At 39.9% G+C, this 13,677-nt stretch overlaps 1 protein-coding gene across 1 annotated transcript in view; it reads left to right on the top strand.

The window, feature by feature from the left end:
* The window catches only part of PPEF1 (protein phosphatase with EF-hand domain 1), a gene marked incomplete at its 5' end in the record, with an annotated part of 153,545 nt that overhangs the window by 80,994 nt on the left and 58,874 nt on the right, over positions 1 to 13,677 (top strand). The window contains 1 exon segment of the mRNA XM_081223136.1: positions 9,440 to 9,554. Coding sequence (XP_081079262.1) covers positions 9,440 to 9,554 — 115 coding nt within the window.

Genomic DNA, 13,677 nt, shown 5'->3' with positions numbered 1-13,677 from the left:
ATCTCTGGGCTTTCTATCCTGTTCCACTGATCTATCTTTCTGTTTTTGTGCCAGTACCATACTGTCTTGATTACTGTAGCTTTGTAGTATAGTCTGAAGTCAGGGAGCCTGATTCCTCCAGCTCCATTTTTCGTTCTCAAGATTGCTTTGGCTATTCGGGGTCTTTTGTGTTTCCATACAAATTGTGAAATTTTTTGTTCTAGTTCTGTGAAAAATGCCAGTGGTAGTTTGATAGGGATTGCATTGAATCTGTAGATTGCTTTGGGTAGTAGAGTCATTTTCACAATGTTGATTCTTCCAATCCAAGAACATGGTACATCTCTCCATCTATTTGTATCATCTTTAATTTCTTTCATCAGTGTCTTATAATTTTCTGCATACAGGTCTTTTGTCTCCTTAGGTAGGTTTATTCCTAGATATTTTATTCTTTTTGTTGCAATGGTAAATGGGAGTGTTTCCTTGATTTCACTTTCAGATTTTTCATCATTAGTATATAGGAATGCCAGAGATTTCTGTGCATTAATTTTGTATCCTGCAACTTTACCAAATTCATTGATTAGCTCTAGTAGTTTTCTGGTAGCATCTTTAGGATTCTCTATGTATAGTATCATGTCATCTGCAAACAGTGACAGCTTTACTTCTCCTTTTCCGATTTGGATTCCTTTTATTTCCTTTTCTTCTCTGATTGCTGTGGCTAAAACTTCCAAAACTAGGTTGAATAAGAGTGGTGAGAGTGGGCAACCTTGTCTTGTTCCTGATCTTAGTGGAAATGGTTTCAGTTTTTCACCATTGAGGACGATGCTGGCTGTGGGTTTGTCATATATGGCCTTTATTATGTTGAGGAAAGTTCCCTCTATGCCTACTTTCTGCAGGGTTTTTATCATAAATGGGTGTTGAATTTTGTCGAAAGCTTTCTCTGCATCTATTGAGATGATCATATGGTTTTTCTCCTTCAATTTGTTAATATGGTGTATCACGTTGACTGATTTGCGTATATTGAAGAATCCTTGCATTCCTGGAATAAACCCCACTTGATCATGGTGTATGATCCTTTTAATGTGCTGTTGGATTCTGTTTGCTAGTATTTTGTTGAGGATTTTTGCATCTATGTTCATCAGTGATATTGGCCTGTAGTTTTCTTTCTTTGTGACATCCTTGCCTGGTTTTGGTATCAAGGTGATGGTGGCCTCCTAGAATGAGTTTGGGAGTGTTCCTCCCTCTGCTATATTTTGGAAGAGTTTGAGAAGGATAGGTGTTAGCTCTTCTCTAAATGTTTGATAGAATTCGCCTGTGAAGCCATCTGGTCCTGGGCTTTTGTTTGTTGGAAGATTTTTTATCACAGTTTCAATTTCAGTGCTTGTGATTGGTCTGTTCATATTTTCTATTTCTTCCTGATTCAGTCTTGGCAGGTTGTGCGTTTCTAAGAATTTGTCCATTTCTTCCAGGTTGTCCATTTTATTGGCATAGAGTTGCTTGTAGTAATCTCTCATGATCCTTTGTATTTCTGCAGTGTCAGTTGTTACTTCTCCTTTTTCATTTCTTATTCTATTGATTTGAGTCTTCTCCCTTTTTTTCTTGATGAGTCTGGCTAATGGTTTATCAATTTTGTTTATCTTCTCAAAGAACCAGCTTTTAGTTTTATTGATCTTTGCTATCGTTTCCTTCATTTCTTTGTCATTTATTTCTGATCTGATTTTTATGATTTCTTTCCTTCTGCTAACTTTGGGATGTTTTTGTTCTTCTTTCTCTAATTGCTTTAGGTGCAAGGTTAGGTTGTTTATTCGAGGTGTTTCCTGTTTCTTAAGGTGGGATTGTATTGCTATAAACTTCCCTCTTGGAACTGCTTTTGCTGCATCCCATAGGTTTTGGGTCGTCGTGTCTCCATTGTCATTTGTTTCTAGGTATTTTTTAATTTCCTCTTTGATTTCTTCAGTGATCACTTCGTTATTAAGTAGTGTATTGTTTGGTCTCCATGTGTTTGTATTTTTTACAGCTCTTTTCCTGTAATTGATATCGAGTCTCATAGCATTGTGGTCGGAAAAGATACTTGATACAATTTCAATTTTCTTAAATTTACCAAGGCTTGATTTGTGACCCAAGATATGATCTATCCTGGAGAATGTTCCATGAGCACTTGAGAAAAATGTGTATTCTGTTGTTTTTGGATGGAATGTCCTATAAATATCAATTAAGTCCATCTTGTTTAATGTATCATTTAAAGCTTATGTTTCCTTATTTATTTTCATTTTTGATGATCTGTCCATTGGTGAAAGTGGGGTGTTAAAGTCCCCTACTCTGATTGTGTTACTGTCGATTTCTCCTTTTATGGCTGTTAGTATTTGCCTTATGTATTGAGGTGCTCCTATGTTTGGTGCATAAATATTTACAATTGTTATATCTTCTTCTTGGATCGATCCCTTGATCATTATGTAGTGTCCTTCTTTGTCTCTTCTAGTAGTCTTTATTTTAAAGTCTATTTTGTCTGATATGAGAATTGCTACTCCAGCTTTCTTTTGGTTTCCATTTGCATGGAATATCTTTTTCCATCCCCTTACTTTCAGTCTGTATGTGTCTCTAGGTCTGAAGTGGGTCTCTTGTAGACAGCATATATATGGGTCTTGTTTTTGTATCCATTTAGCCAATCTGTGTCTTTTGGTGGGAGCATTTAGTCCATTTACATTTAAGGTAATTATCGATATGTATGTTTCTATTCCCATTTTCTTAATTGTTTTGGGTTCGTTATTGTAGGTCTTTTCCTTCTGTTGTGTTTCTTGCCTAGAGAAGTTCCTTTAGCATTTGTTGTAAAGCTGGTTTGGTGGTGCTGAACTCTCTCAGCTTTTGCTTGTCTGTAAACATTTTAATTTCTCCATCAAATCTGAATGAGATCCTTGCTGGGTAGAGTAATCTTGGTTGCAGGTTTTTGTCCTTCATCACTTTAATTATGTCCTGCCACTCCCTTCTGGCTTGTAGAGTTTCTGCTGAGAGATCAGCTGTTATCCTGATGGGGATTCCCTTGTGTGTTATTTGTTGTTTTTGCCTTGCTGCTTTTAATATGATTTCTTTGTGTTTAATTTTTGACAGTTTGTTTGATATGTGTCTTGGCGTATTTCTCCTTGGATTTATTCTGTATGGGACTCTCTGTGCCTCCTGGACTTGATTAACTATTTCCTTTCCCATATTAGGGAAGTTTTCAACTATAATCTCTTCAAATATTTTCTCAGTCCCTTTCTTTTTTTCTTCTTCTTCTGGAACCCCTATAATTCGAATGTTGGTGCGTTTAATGTTGTCCCAGAGGTCTCTGAGACTGTCCTCTGTTCTTTTCATTCTTTTTTCTTTATTTTGCTCTGCAGCAGTTATTTCCACTATTTTATCTTCCACCTCACTTATCCATTCTTCTGCCTCAGTTATTCTGCTATTGATCCCATCTAGAGTATTTTTTATTTCATGTATTGTGTTTTAATCGATGCTTGATTCATCCTTAGTTCTTCTAGGTCCTTGTTAACTGTTTCTTGCATTTTGTCTATTCTATTTCCAAGATTTTGGATCTTGGAAATAGAATCTTGGATCATCTTTACCATCATTATTCTGAATTCTTTTACAGGTAGACTGCCTATTACCTCTTCATTTGTTAGGTCTGGTGGGTTTTTATCTTGCTCCTTCTCCTGCTGTGTGTTTTTCTGTCTTCTCATTTTGCTTATGTTACTGTGTTTGGGGTCTCCTTTTTGCAGGCTGCAGGTTCGTAGTTCCCGTTGTTTTTGGTGTCTGTCCCCAGTGGCTAAGGTTGGTTTAGTGGGTTGTGTAGGCTTCCTGGTGGAGGGGACTAGTGCCTGTGTTCTGGTGGATGAGGCTGGATCTTGTCTTTCTGGTGGGCAGGTCCACGTCTGGTGGTGTGTTTTGGGGCGTCTGCGATCTTTTTATGATTTTAGGCCACCTCTCTGCTAATGGGTGGCGTTGTGTTCCTGTCTTGCTAGTTGTTTGGCATAGGGTGTCCAGCACTGTAGCTTGCTGGTCGTTGAGTGAAGCTGGGTGCTGGTGTTGAGATGGAGATCTCTGGAAGATTTTCGCCGTTTGATATTATGTGGAGCTGGGAGGTCTCTTGTGGACCAGTGTCCTGAAGTTGGCTTTCCCACCTCAGAGGCACAGCACTGACTCCTGGCTCCTCAATTTGGGATGATGTGTTGTCTATTCATGTATTCCACAAATGCAGGGTACATCAAGTTGATTGTGGAGCTTTAATCCGCTGCTTCTGAGGCTGCTGGGAGAGGTTTCCCTTTCTCTTCTTTGTTCTCACAGCTCCTGGGTCTCAGCTTTGGATTTGGCCCCGCCTCTGTGTGTAGAGGGCGGAGGGCGTCTGTTCTTCGCTCAGACAGGACAGGGTTAAAGGAGCAGCCTCTTCGGGGACTCTGGCTCACTCAGGCCGGGCGGGAGGGAGGGGCACGGAGTGCGGGGCGAGCCTGCAGCGGCAGAGGTCGGCGTGACGTTGCACCAGCCCGAGGCACGCCGTGCGTTCTCCCAGGGAAGCCGCCCCTGGATCCCGGGACCCCGGCAGTGGCGGGCTGCACAGGCTCCCGGAAGGGCGGTGTGGACAGTGACCTGCGCTCGCACACAGGCCTCCTGGCGGCGGCAGCAGCCGCCCCAGCGTCCCACGCCCGTCACTGGGCTCCGCACTCTCAGTCGCGACTCGCGCCCGTCTGTGGAGCCCCTTTAAGCGGCGCTCTTAATCCCCTCTCCTCGCGCACCAGGAAACCAAGAGGGAAGAAAAAGTCTCTTGCCTCTTCGGCAGCTCCAGAGTCCTCCCGGACTCCCTCCCGGCTAGCTGCGGCACACTAGCCCCCTTCAGGCTGAGTTCTCGCCGCCAGCCCCAGTCCTCTCCCTGCGCTCTGACCGTAGCCCGAGCCTCAGCTTCCAGCGCCGCCCGCCCCGGCGGGCGAGCAGACAAGCCTCTCCGGCTGGTGAGTGCCGCTTGGCACCGATCCTCTGTGTGGGGATCTCTCCGCTTTGCCCTACCCAGGTATGTGGGGAGTTTCTTGCCTTTTGGGAGGTCTGGGGTCTTCTGCCAGCGTTCAGTAGGTGTTCTGTAGGAGTTGTTCCACATGTAGCTGTATTTCTGGTGTATCCGTGGGGAGGAAGGTGATCTCCGCGTCTTACTCTTCCGCCATCTTACCCAGAAGTCTGTAAGTTGCCTCTTTCTTAATTCAGCATTGGTTGCTGTGAGCTTTGACTATTTTCCAAAGTTCTGACAAAGTTGGGTCTGACAGGTTTTTTTGTTTGTTTGATCTGGTTTTTTGGCTTGGTTTTTCAGTGTTTCTGCAGAGGGATGGGATCTTGGAACTACCTAGTTCATTATTTTCTGACATCACCCCAGAACCCTCATTCTCAGGTTAGGACCTTAAGGGTGTACCCTCGGAGTAAGAGTGAATGAGAAGTACTGGCTCTGTAGGGACTGAAGCAAAGTTTTGAATCATCTAATTCCTAAAGTTGAATTGATATCATCCTAGACAGCTAGTGCTCCTAGCCATCTGCCAAGAGAAAATTTAAACCCTCTCTGTAAGAAAATAGGGCCTTAAATTATTTCTTCAAGTTTTCATATACAGGATCCAGAACTTAACACCAATGTTAACCGGGCACAGGAGGATGCAAAATTCACAAAAGAAAACTGAGGCAAACAGCGAACAATGGAAACAAACCTATAGAGTTTTTAGATAATGGCATTATCAGATTCAGAGTTGAAAATAAATATGCTTAATATGCTCAAGGACATAAAAGCTATGACAAAAATTCAACGAGCTATAATAGAAAAGATAGACAATTTTGATTTTATAAAAATGAAAAAAATATGATGCTAAGGGAAGAATAAAAGGTTCAACATAGTGTACAGTGTGCTCCCATTTGTTAACAAAATTAATAAGCATTATATATTTTGATTTTTAAAAATTGAGATAAAATTCACATCACATAAAATTGATTGTTTTAACCATTTTAAATAAAGTATGTGATTCATTGGTTTTTAGTATATTCACAATGTGGTGCAACCATCACCACTATCTAATTCCAGAACATTTTTATCATCCTCAAAACAAAACCCTGTACCTCATTCCCTCTTCTCCCTAGCCCCTGGCAACCACTAGTTTACTTTCTGTCTCTACACATTTGCCAGTCTGTGCATTTTATATAAATGGAATCATATAATATGTGCCTTTTGTGTCTGGTGGCTTCTGCTTCGTATAATGTTTTCAAGGTTCATTCATGTTGTAGCATGTATCAGTCAGTACCTCATTCCTATTTTTGGTCGAATAATATTCCTTTGTGTGAATATACCACATTTTATTTAAGGGATTATGTACTTATACATGTGTTTGCATATTCATATGTGGTTATATTGATTTTTTAAAATTTTATTTATTTATTATTTTTGGCTGCGTTGGGTCTTCATTGCTGCGTGCGGGCTTTCTCTAGTTGCGGCTAGTGGGGGCTACTCTTCGTTGCGGTGAGCGGGCTTCTCATTGCAGTGGCTTCTCTTGTTGCAGAGCATGGGCTCTGGGAGCGAGGGCTTCAGTAGTTGTGGCGTGCAGGCTTCAGTAGTTGTGGCTCGCGGACTCTAGAGCACAGACTCAGTAGTTGGGGCACACGGGCTTAGTTGCTCCGCGGCATGTGGGATCTTCCCGGACCAGGGCTTGAACCCGTGTCCCCTGCATTGGCAGGTGGATTCCTAACCACTGCGCCACCAGGGAAGCCTGGTTATATTGATTTTTATATGCTTGCAAGTGCATAGAATATTTTTTGGAAAGATACTCTCAAGACACTCTTAACAGTGGCTGTTTTGGGGAATAGGGAAAGGAGACTGAAGTCTGGGGAAGAAGGAAAATTGCTTTTCATTATTATACTCCTTTTTGCTGTTTAAATTTTTATTTCAACTTTAGAAATGTGGGGGGGGTTTCATTTAAAAACTAGTTACTTTTTTAAAAAGAAAATCATTTAAAAGTAATATTTTCCTCCCTCAATGCCTTTAAAAGAATGTGAGTATTTTATTCAAGTTGCCATTTAATCTGAATATATTTGTAAACATAGAAATCAACTTCTGAGTTAACTCTTTTGAGTATTTAATATTGCTGTAAACACGATTATAATGCTACTGAAAGAGAAGTAGACTGGCTTTGTAGGGACTAATAATACCAAAGTGATTTTAACCAATTGAAAAAGGACCCAGAAAAAACATTTTCATGACAGGAATTTTCTGTTCTTGCAATATATCCTCAATGATTATTTGTTAATTTAACTTAACAAAACAACTGCCTTTTCAGACAGTAATTACTCTGATTAGCACTACAAATGGTCCAGAAAGTCTACAGTGGCAACTTAAGGTAACACTGAAGCCAGTTTTGGGAATCAATAAATTAAATATGGAAATTAAAATAAATCATTCTATCAAAGTGTTTTGCCTGTTCCTTTAAAATCTGGCTAAAGGAAAGTTCAAGATTTGACTCACGGATTTAGAATGCTTTTGTGGGGAAAATCCGTAGCAATCCATTAGGTTTGCAGAGACAGGAAATGTGGGTTGCTCCCCACGTATTAACATCCAGGGAACCTTCTCTTTCCTCCTAATTCTCACATTGCTTCCCATCCTGCTTCCTGTTTTTTGTTGTTTTTTTTTTTGTTTTTTTGCGGTACGTGGGCCCCTCACCGCTGTGGCCTCTCTCGCTGCGGAGCACAGTCTCTGGACGCACAGGCCCAGCGGCCACGGCCCTCGGGCCCAGCCGCTCCGCGGCACGTGGGATCTTCCTGGACTGGGTCACGCACCCGTGTCCCTTGCATCGGCAGGCGGACTCTCAACCACTGCGCCACCAGGGAAGCCCCCTGTTTTTTTTTTTAAAAAAAATAAGTTTGGAGAATTTCATGATTAAATAATTTTAATAGGAAGTGGAAATGGAAAATAATTTCATTATTTTAGTAGGAAGTGGAAATGGAAATTTCAGGACACCATGAGATAGGATTGTTCCAAAGGGTGTTCCATCTGTCCTGAATCCCATGCCCAAAGCGTTATCTGAACAATATGTAGATATGACCTCTCTCTCAGCCTCCAGTAATCTAAACCAGTGCTGTCCAATAGGAACATAATGTGATCCACATACATAATTTAAAATCTTCTAGTAGTCAACATTATAAAGGCAAAAAGAAACAAGTGAAATTAATTTTAATAATGTGTTTTATTTACTCCAACATATAAAATTATCATTTTAATATGTAATCATATTAAAAGTTTTTAATGAGACGTTTTACCTTTTTTTTTTCATACTGTCTTTAAAATCCAGTGCATATTTTGTGCTTACATTACATCTCAATTTTGACTGATCCCATTTCAAGTGGTCAATAGCCCCATGTGACCAGTGTCTACTGCATTGGACAGTACAGGTGCAAACACTCCTGACTAGAAAGTGGTGTTAGCATCTGTTAAATTTATATCAGCTACATCACTTTTTGAATTATGTATTTGGAATAGTTCATAATTTAAAAAAAGAGAGAACAACAGTATTTAAAACATTTTTTTAAAGTTTTAAAAATACTTGTTTTTAAAAGTATTTAAAAACAACAAGTATTTTAAAATACTTATTTAAAAAATACTTGTTTTTAAAAGTATTTACAAACAACAACTGTATTTAAAAACAAACAAACAGAAAAGCCTGGAAGAGAAAACCCAGTAAGTCTGTCTAAAACAATGCTGTCATCAGCACTGTAACTGGAGGAGATCAAGGGATGAATAGTCATAATAGGAGCTGATCCGAATGGTTTATTTGAGTTGGCAATATGTTCTATACCTACACTTGTATATAAGTGTGCTTGCTGTCCTGTAAACTCATGTCTGTGCACCAAGTATTGAGCCACACCTAGGACACCTGGCTCAGGAGTCCCTTGGGGCCTGTCTAGCTGCCTTGTGAGACCTCCTAACCCAGCACCCCCATCTAATTCCCAGCCCCGGGGCAGGAGGTCGCAAGCAAATGCAAAGCAGTTCCTCTTGAACAATCTCTCTCTTGCTTCTCTCTTCCTTTCTACTTCTCTCTCTTTTCCCTCCTTCTATTTTCTTTACTTTTTTGCCTTCACATTTCCTTAGGGCAAGGGAGTCTCCTTTTTTTCTTGTCACCTCTCTTAAGCTCTAAGGACCAAGAATAACAAGAAATGTTCTGTGAATGGGTGATGTCAATTAAGAACATGAGAATATAGACGTCCTAGGAACCATTCATTCATTCAACTTACACATCTCTAGTGAGGGCTTATTATGTGCCAGATACTGTGCTAGGATTATCTATTTAAAAGTCATTCAGAGATTGTCATGAACTACAGCTACCTGAAACGTGCTCATATGTTCCACCTATTATTGTTTTCTATGCACTCATGCCTTTTCTCCTAGTTCATTATATCTATTTCCTCTCCTTCGCCCTCACAGATACTTCATGCTTATTATGTCTTAGAGGTGCTATTTGAAACCAAGAAGCTCCTGCAGCAAATGCCGAATTTCACTCACGTAAAAACTTCTCCCTCCAAAGAGATAACAATCTGTGGTGAGTTTCAGAGCAGTGTTGCCAAATTAATATTTAGGAGCCTCTTGGTTCTACATCATTGGCCTAACTTGAAAACTGTGTAAATTGGACTGTGTTAAGGGAAAAGTGTTAATATAGAGTTTTCTATCATGATAGTACTGTTTCCTATCTTGTCTTTGTTTTGCATACCAGCTGGCAGGAATTAATTATGTGAGAAATTAAAGAACTCATAGCTTTTTATAAAGGCAGGCAGCATTTTAATACAGAAAACCACCCATGGGTGGAATAAGTGTTCTTTGCCTTCCCTCTGGCTCTCATTATCTTGGTTCAATGTAGCTTTTTCTAGGTGGGCCTCTGCATGCCACTTATGCTGGGAAGAGAAAAGCCCAAGGCAGGGTGGAGACCGAATTCTTCTCTGCCCTCGGCTGCTGTTTTAGATTTTTCCAACTGGTCTCTGCAGCTTTTAGAAGAGTGGGAATGTCCCAGAAATCTGTTCCTTGTTCTTCTAAATAACAAGAGCTGAGATTTTGTTATCATATAGGCCAGTCTGACAGGATATTGCTTCAAGAAGCAGTACACATTGAAATTCAACACAGTTGGTGCTCAGCATGCTTGCAACTGTCAGAATGGAGTGCGTGGAAGGAGCAGCAATTCCCTTAACTTCTCATTAAGCCTTTAGGTTACAAAACAGTGATTGTTATTTTCCAAATCAGTTTTTAGCTCATGTTTCTTTTACTCTGGCAGGTAGAATGGATTTGACAATCTAATTAAACTATTTCCATTCTAGCATCTGATAGTGGTGACAGGGACTTGATGTAGCAGTACATGCTCCATGACATGTCCTGACTCAGGCTTTTGAAGAGTCCTTAATGGTTCAATTCCAACCTAATCAGGCCACCACATCTCTGCCTTCCAGATGATGCATCTCAGCAGTGGGGACCTTTTATTAAAGGCATCATCAGCTCTTACTTTTCATGGAGATAAAGAATTTTGGGTCATGAGGCTCAGGAAGCCATGCCAACCCATGAAGCCTCTGGAGCCAAGGCGAGGTTTGCTCTCAGAGTGTATATAATAGGCCAAACAGAGAGTGTGATCTTCTCCCATATGTTTCCAGTATACCTCTAGTTGCCATTGGAGACTTATCTTTGCATAAAAGGATCTGGAAGAAGGCATGAATTAATTAGAGGGCATGTAAGTCCTGGAATCATGCAGTGTAAGAACTGAATGGTTCTTACAGAGACCATCTAGTCTATCCCTTGATCTTACAGATGAAATTGAGGCCCAGAGAGAAAAGTGTATTGCCTTCCATGCATTTCTATGTAGTAACTTGTCCCCCTCGCTCCACCTCAGCTTACTCAGCTGGTTAGTGGCAGAGTCAGAATTAAAAATCAGATCCTCTGCATCCCAGGTTAGAGCCAACTCCGTATCTGCTATCCCAACTCCCATCATGCACTGCTCTGACTGATGTTTCATTTTCCATCATGAGACAAGGACTAGGGAATGGATTGATTGGACAGTTCCATTATTTTAAAGATACCCACATCTTGGGCATTTATTTCCAGACTTCTTCCATGTAGCACCATTGATAGAAGGAAAAACCAAGGCCCATAGGTTCCCATAGCATAGGAATTATTATTTTCTGTCTTTAATAGCCCCATTGAACTTAGAAAAATTTGGTCATCATTTAAAATAAAATTTAAAATCAGGGCCATATTTTCATAAACATCCTCTGTTTAAGACAGTATTAGGAAAGGTGGAGAAATTATGATGAACCTTTACCATTATTTTAATTTCCAGATGCATTTTTTTACCTGCACATCTAAACATGCTACATAGTTCTCAACGTGCATGAAATATAGTAGGTGTTTTAGTTTATGTTATAAATGATAACCAGTTATGTATGCAGTTATATTTTTGTATGCAGTGGAAATATCTTTCTGTGGCTGTCTTTCCATGATACATTGAGTTTTATCTCTTGCTGTCCAACTAGAAGTTAAAAATATTTTTAGGGACTTCCCTGGTGGTCCAGTGGGTAAGACTCCGTACTCCCAATGTAGGGGGCCCAGGTTTGATCCCTGGTCAGGGAACTAGGTCCCACATGCCTCAACTAAGAGTTCGCCTGCAGCAACTAGAGACCCTGCATGCTGCAAGGAAGATCCCACACACGGCAACGAAGATCCCACGTGCCGCAACTAAGACCTGGAGCAGCCTAATTAACTAATTAATTTAAAAATAATAAAGCAGCTTATGAAAAAAATGAAAATAAAAATATTTGTATAGCCTCAACTCTTAATATGCTGAAACCAATTCATTTATTAGCATACCAGCTGCAACAGTTCTGACTACCCAAATCTTTGGGCTTTTTTTTTTTTTTTTTTAACTGGAACCAAAGCTGCTGATAGTAGCTTGTTTTATTGATATGAAGTGAAATACTTTGTCCATTAAGGCATTGCAGATATTCTAAAGCTCCCAATTAACCAAATTCTATAGAATACCTGACTCACAGCATTTTTATTATTATGCTTGTCTCCCTCTCAGAAATTCCTCCCTGCCATCAGAATTCATATTTTTCTGCTGTGGCCTCAGAAGCACTAACCACACACAGATTTGGCAAACATATACATGCCTCTGCTCTGTCAGCCAGAAAGGCACCTTTATTCTCAATGGTGTACATTGGTGCCTCTCCTTTAAGGCAGCATAATGTAGCTGCTGAGTGAATGAGCTCATATTTTCTTAGCTAAATTTTTTTTTTTACCATCTTTATTGGAGTATCCTGAAGAAAATTAGGAAAACAAAATAATTAAAAATATATATTTAACTGATAAGTAAAGTCCTTCCATTTTTATTTCCTTAGATTTGGAGTGAGAGCAATGAGATTTAAGTATACGGTAGTATTAATATGCTCTTAATATTGTAGTCATTTTATAAATAAGTGCTGGTGATGTAGGATTTTAATTTTATTATTCCCATTATAATTGGAGTCATCTCTTGTATATATTTGGTTAATTTTGGTTGTAGCATTTTAAGCAAACTGAGGAAAAGTATTCCTAAATTAAATTATATTTGGTAATTAAGTTGGATACAAGGAATAAAAATTTATGATCAGAGGTTATGAAAGTCAAATATTTACCTAGAAATAGTTATCCAAATAGGGCTTTTGAATATTTACATATTTACTCTTGTTTTTAAATTAATAGCTTCATCTATTTATATGGTTTCCCTTAGTTGGCTGAGTTTTATAAAGCTATGCTTTCTATTTTCTCTAATAGTCTCATCAAGAGAATGTCAACTGTCTACTCAAAATTTTTAAGTTTCAGATGCTACTGCTGGAGCATATTCTTGAAAATGTGGCTTTAAAAAGCTTTGCATTTAGCAATTAAACTTAATTATTGAGTGCCTACTATGCAGCAGGTACTGTGGGCGGCATTTGGGGTTTAATGCCAAGACAGATGATACTGCTGTTCTCCTAGAGATTACAGTGTAGGTAGTACAGAACAATCACTAAGAGCTTCATTTTGTTGTTGTTGTTGTTGTTGTTTTTTGTGGTACGCGGGCCTCTCACTGTTGTGGCCTCTTCCGTTGCGGAGCACAGGCTCCGGATGCGCAGGCACAGCGGCCACGGCTCATGGGCCCAGCCACTCCGCAGCACGTGGGATCCTCCCAGACTGGGGCACGAACCCATGTCCCCTGCATCGGCAGGCGGACTCTCAACCACTGCGCCACCAGGGAAGCCCAGAGCTTCAGTTTTGAAGAGAAATAAAGTTGAGTTTGAATTCCAGCTCTGCTACTTGGTAGCTGGGCAACTTTGCATAAGTTACTTAACTACTCTGAGCCTCATTTGTAAAATGAGTATGATGAAAACAATACCCATCTCATAGAGTGGTTGTAAGGATTGAACAAGATAATTCACGTAAACCCTTAGTCTAGCACTTGGCACAGAGTGAGCTAAGAACAGCATAAATGGCTGGAGTGAATAGGTAATTGCAACATTGGATGCTGTCCCCTATAGGAAAGGGGACAAAGTTTCCATAGAGTGCTATGGAAACAAATTGTCTGTTGAATTAATATCATCATAGGGTAAAAACCCGATGTCCTGAAAATGCTTGGAGTTTATCAGTAGTATTTCAGTTTTTAAATTCTGTTA

This window comes from Mesoplodon bidens, assembly GCF_964165515.1.
Source record: "Mesoplodon bidens genome assembly, chromosome: X".
NCBI classification, from domain to species: Eukaryota; Metazoa; Chordata; class Mammalia; order Artiodactyla; family Ziphiidae; genus Mesoplodon; species Mesoplodon bidens.
This window is presented reverse-complemented; position numbering and strand designations above follow the sequence as displayed.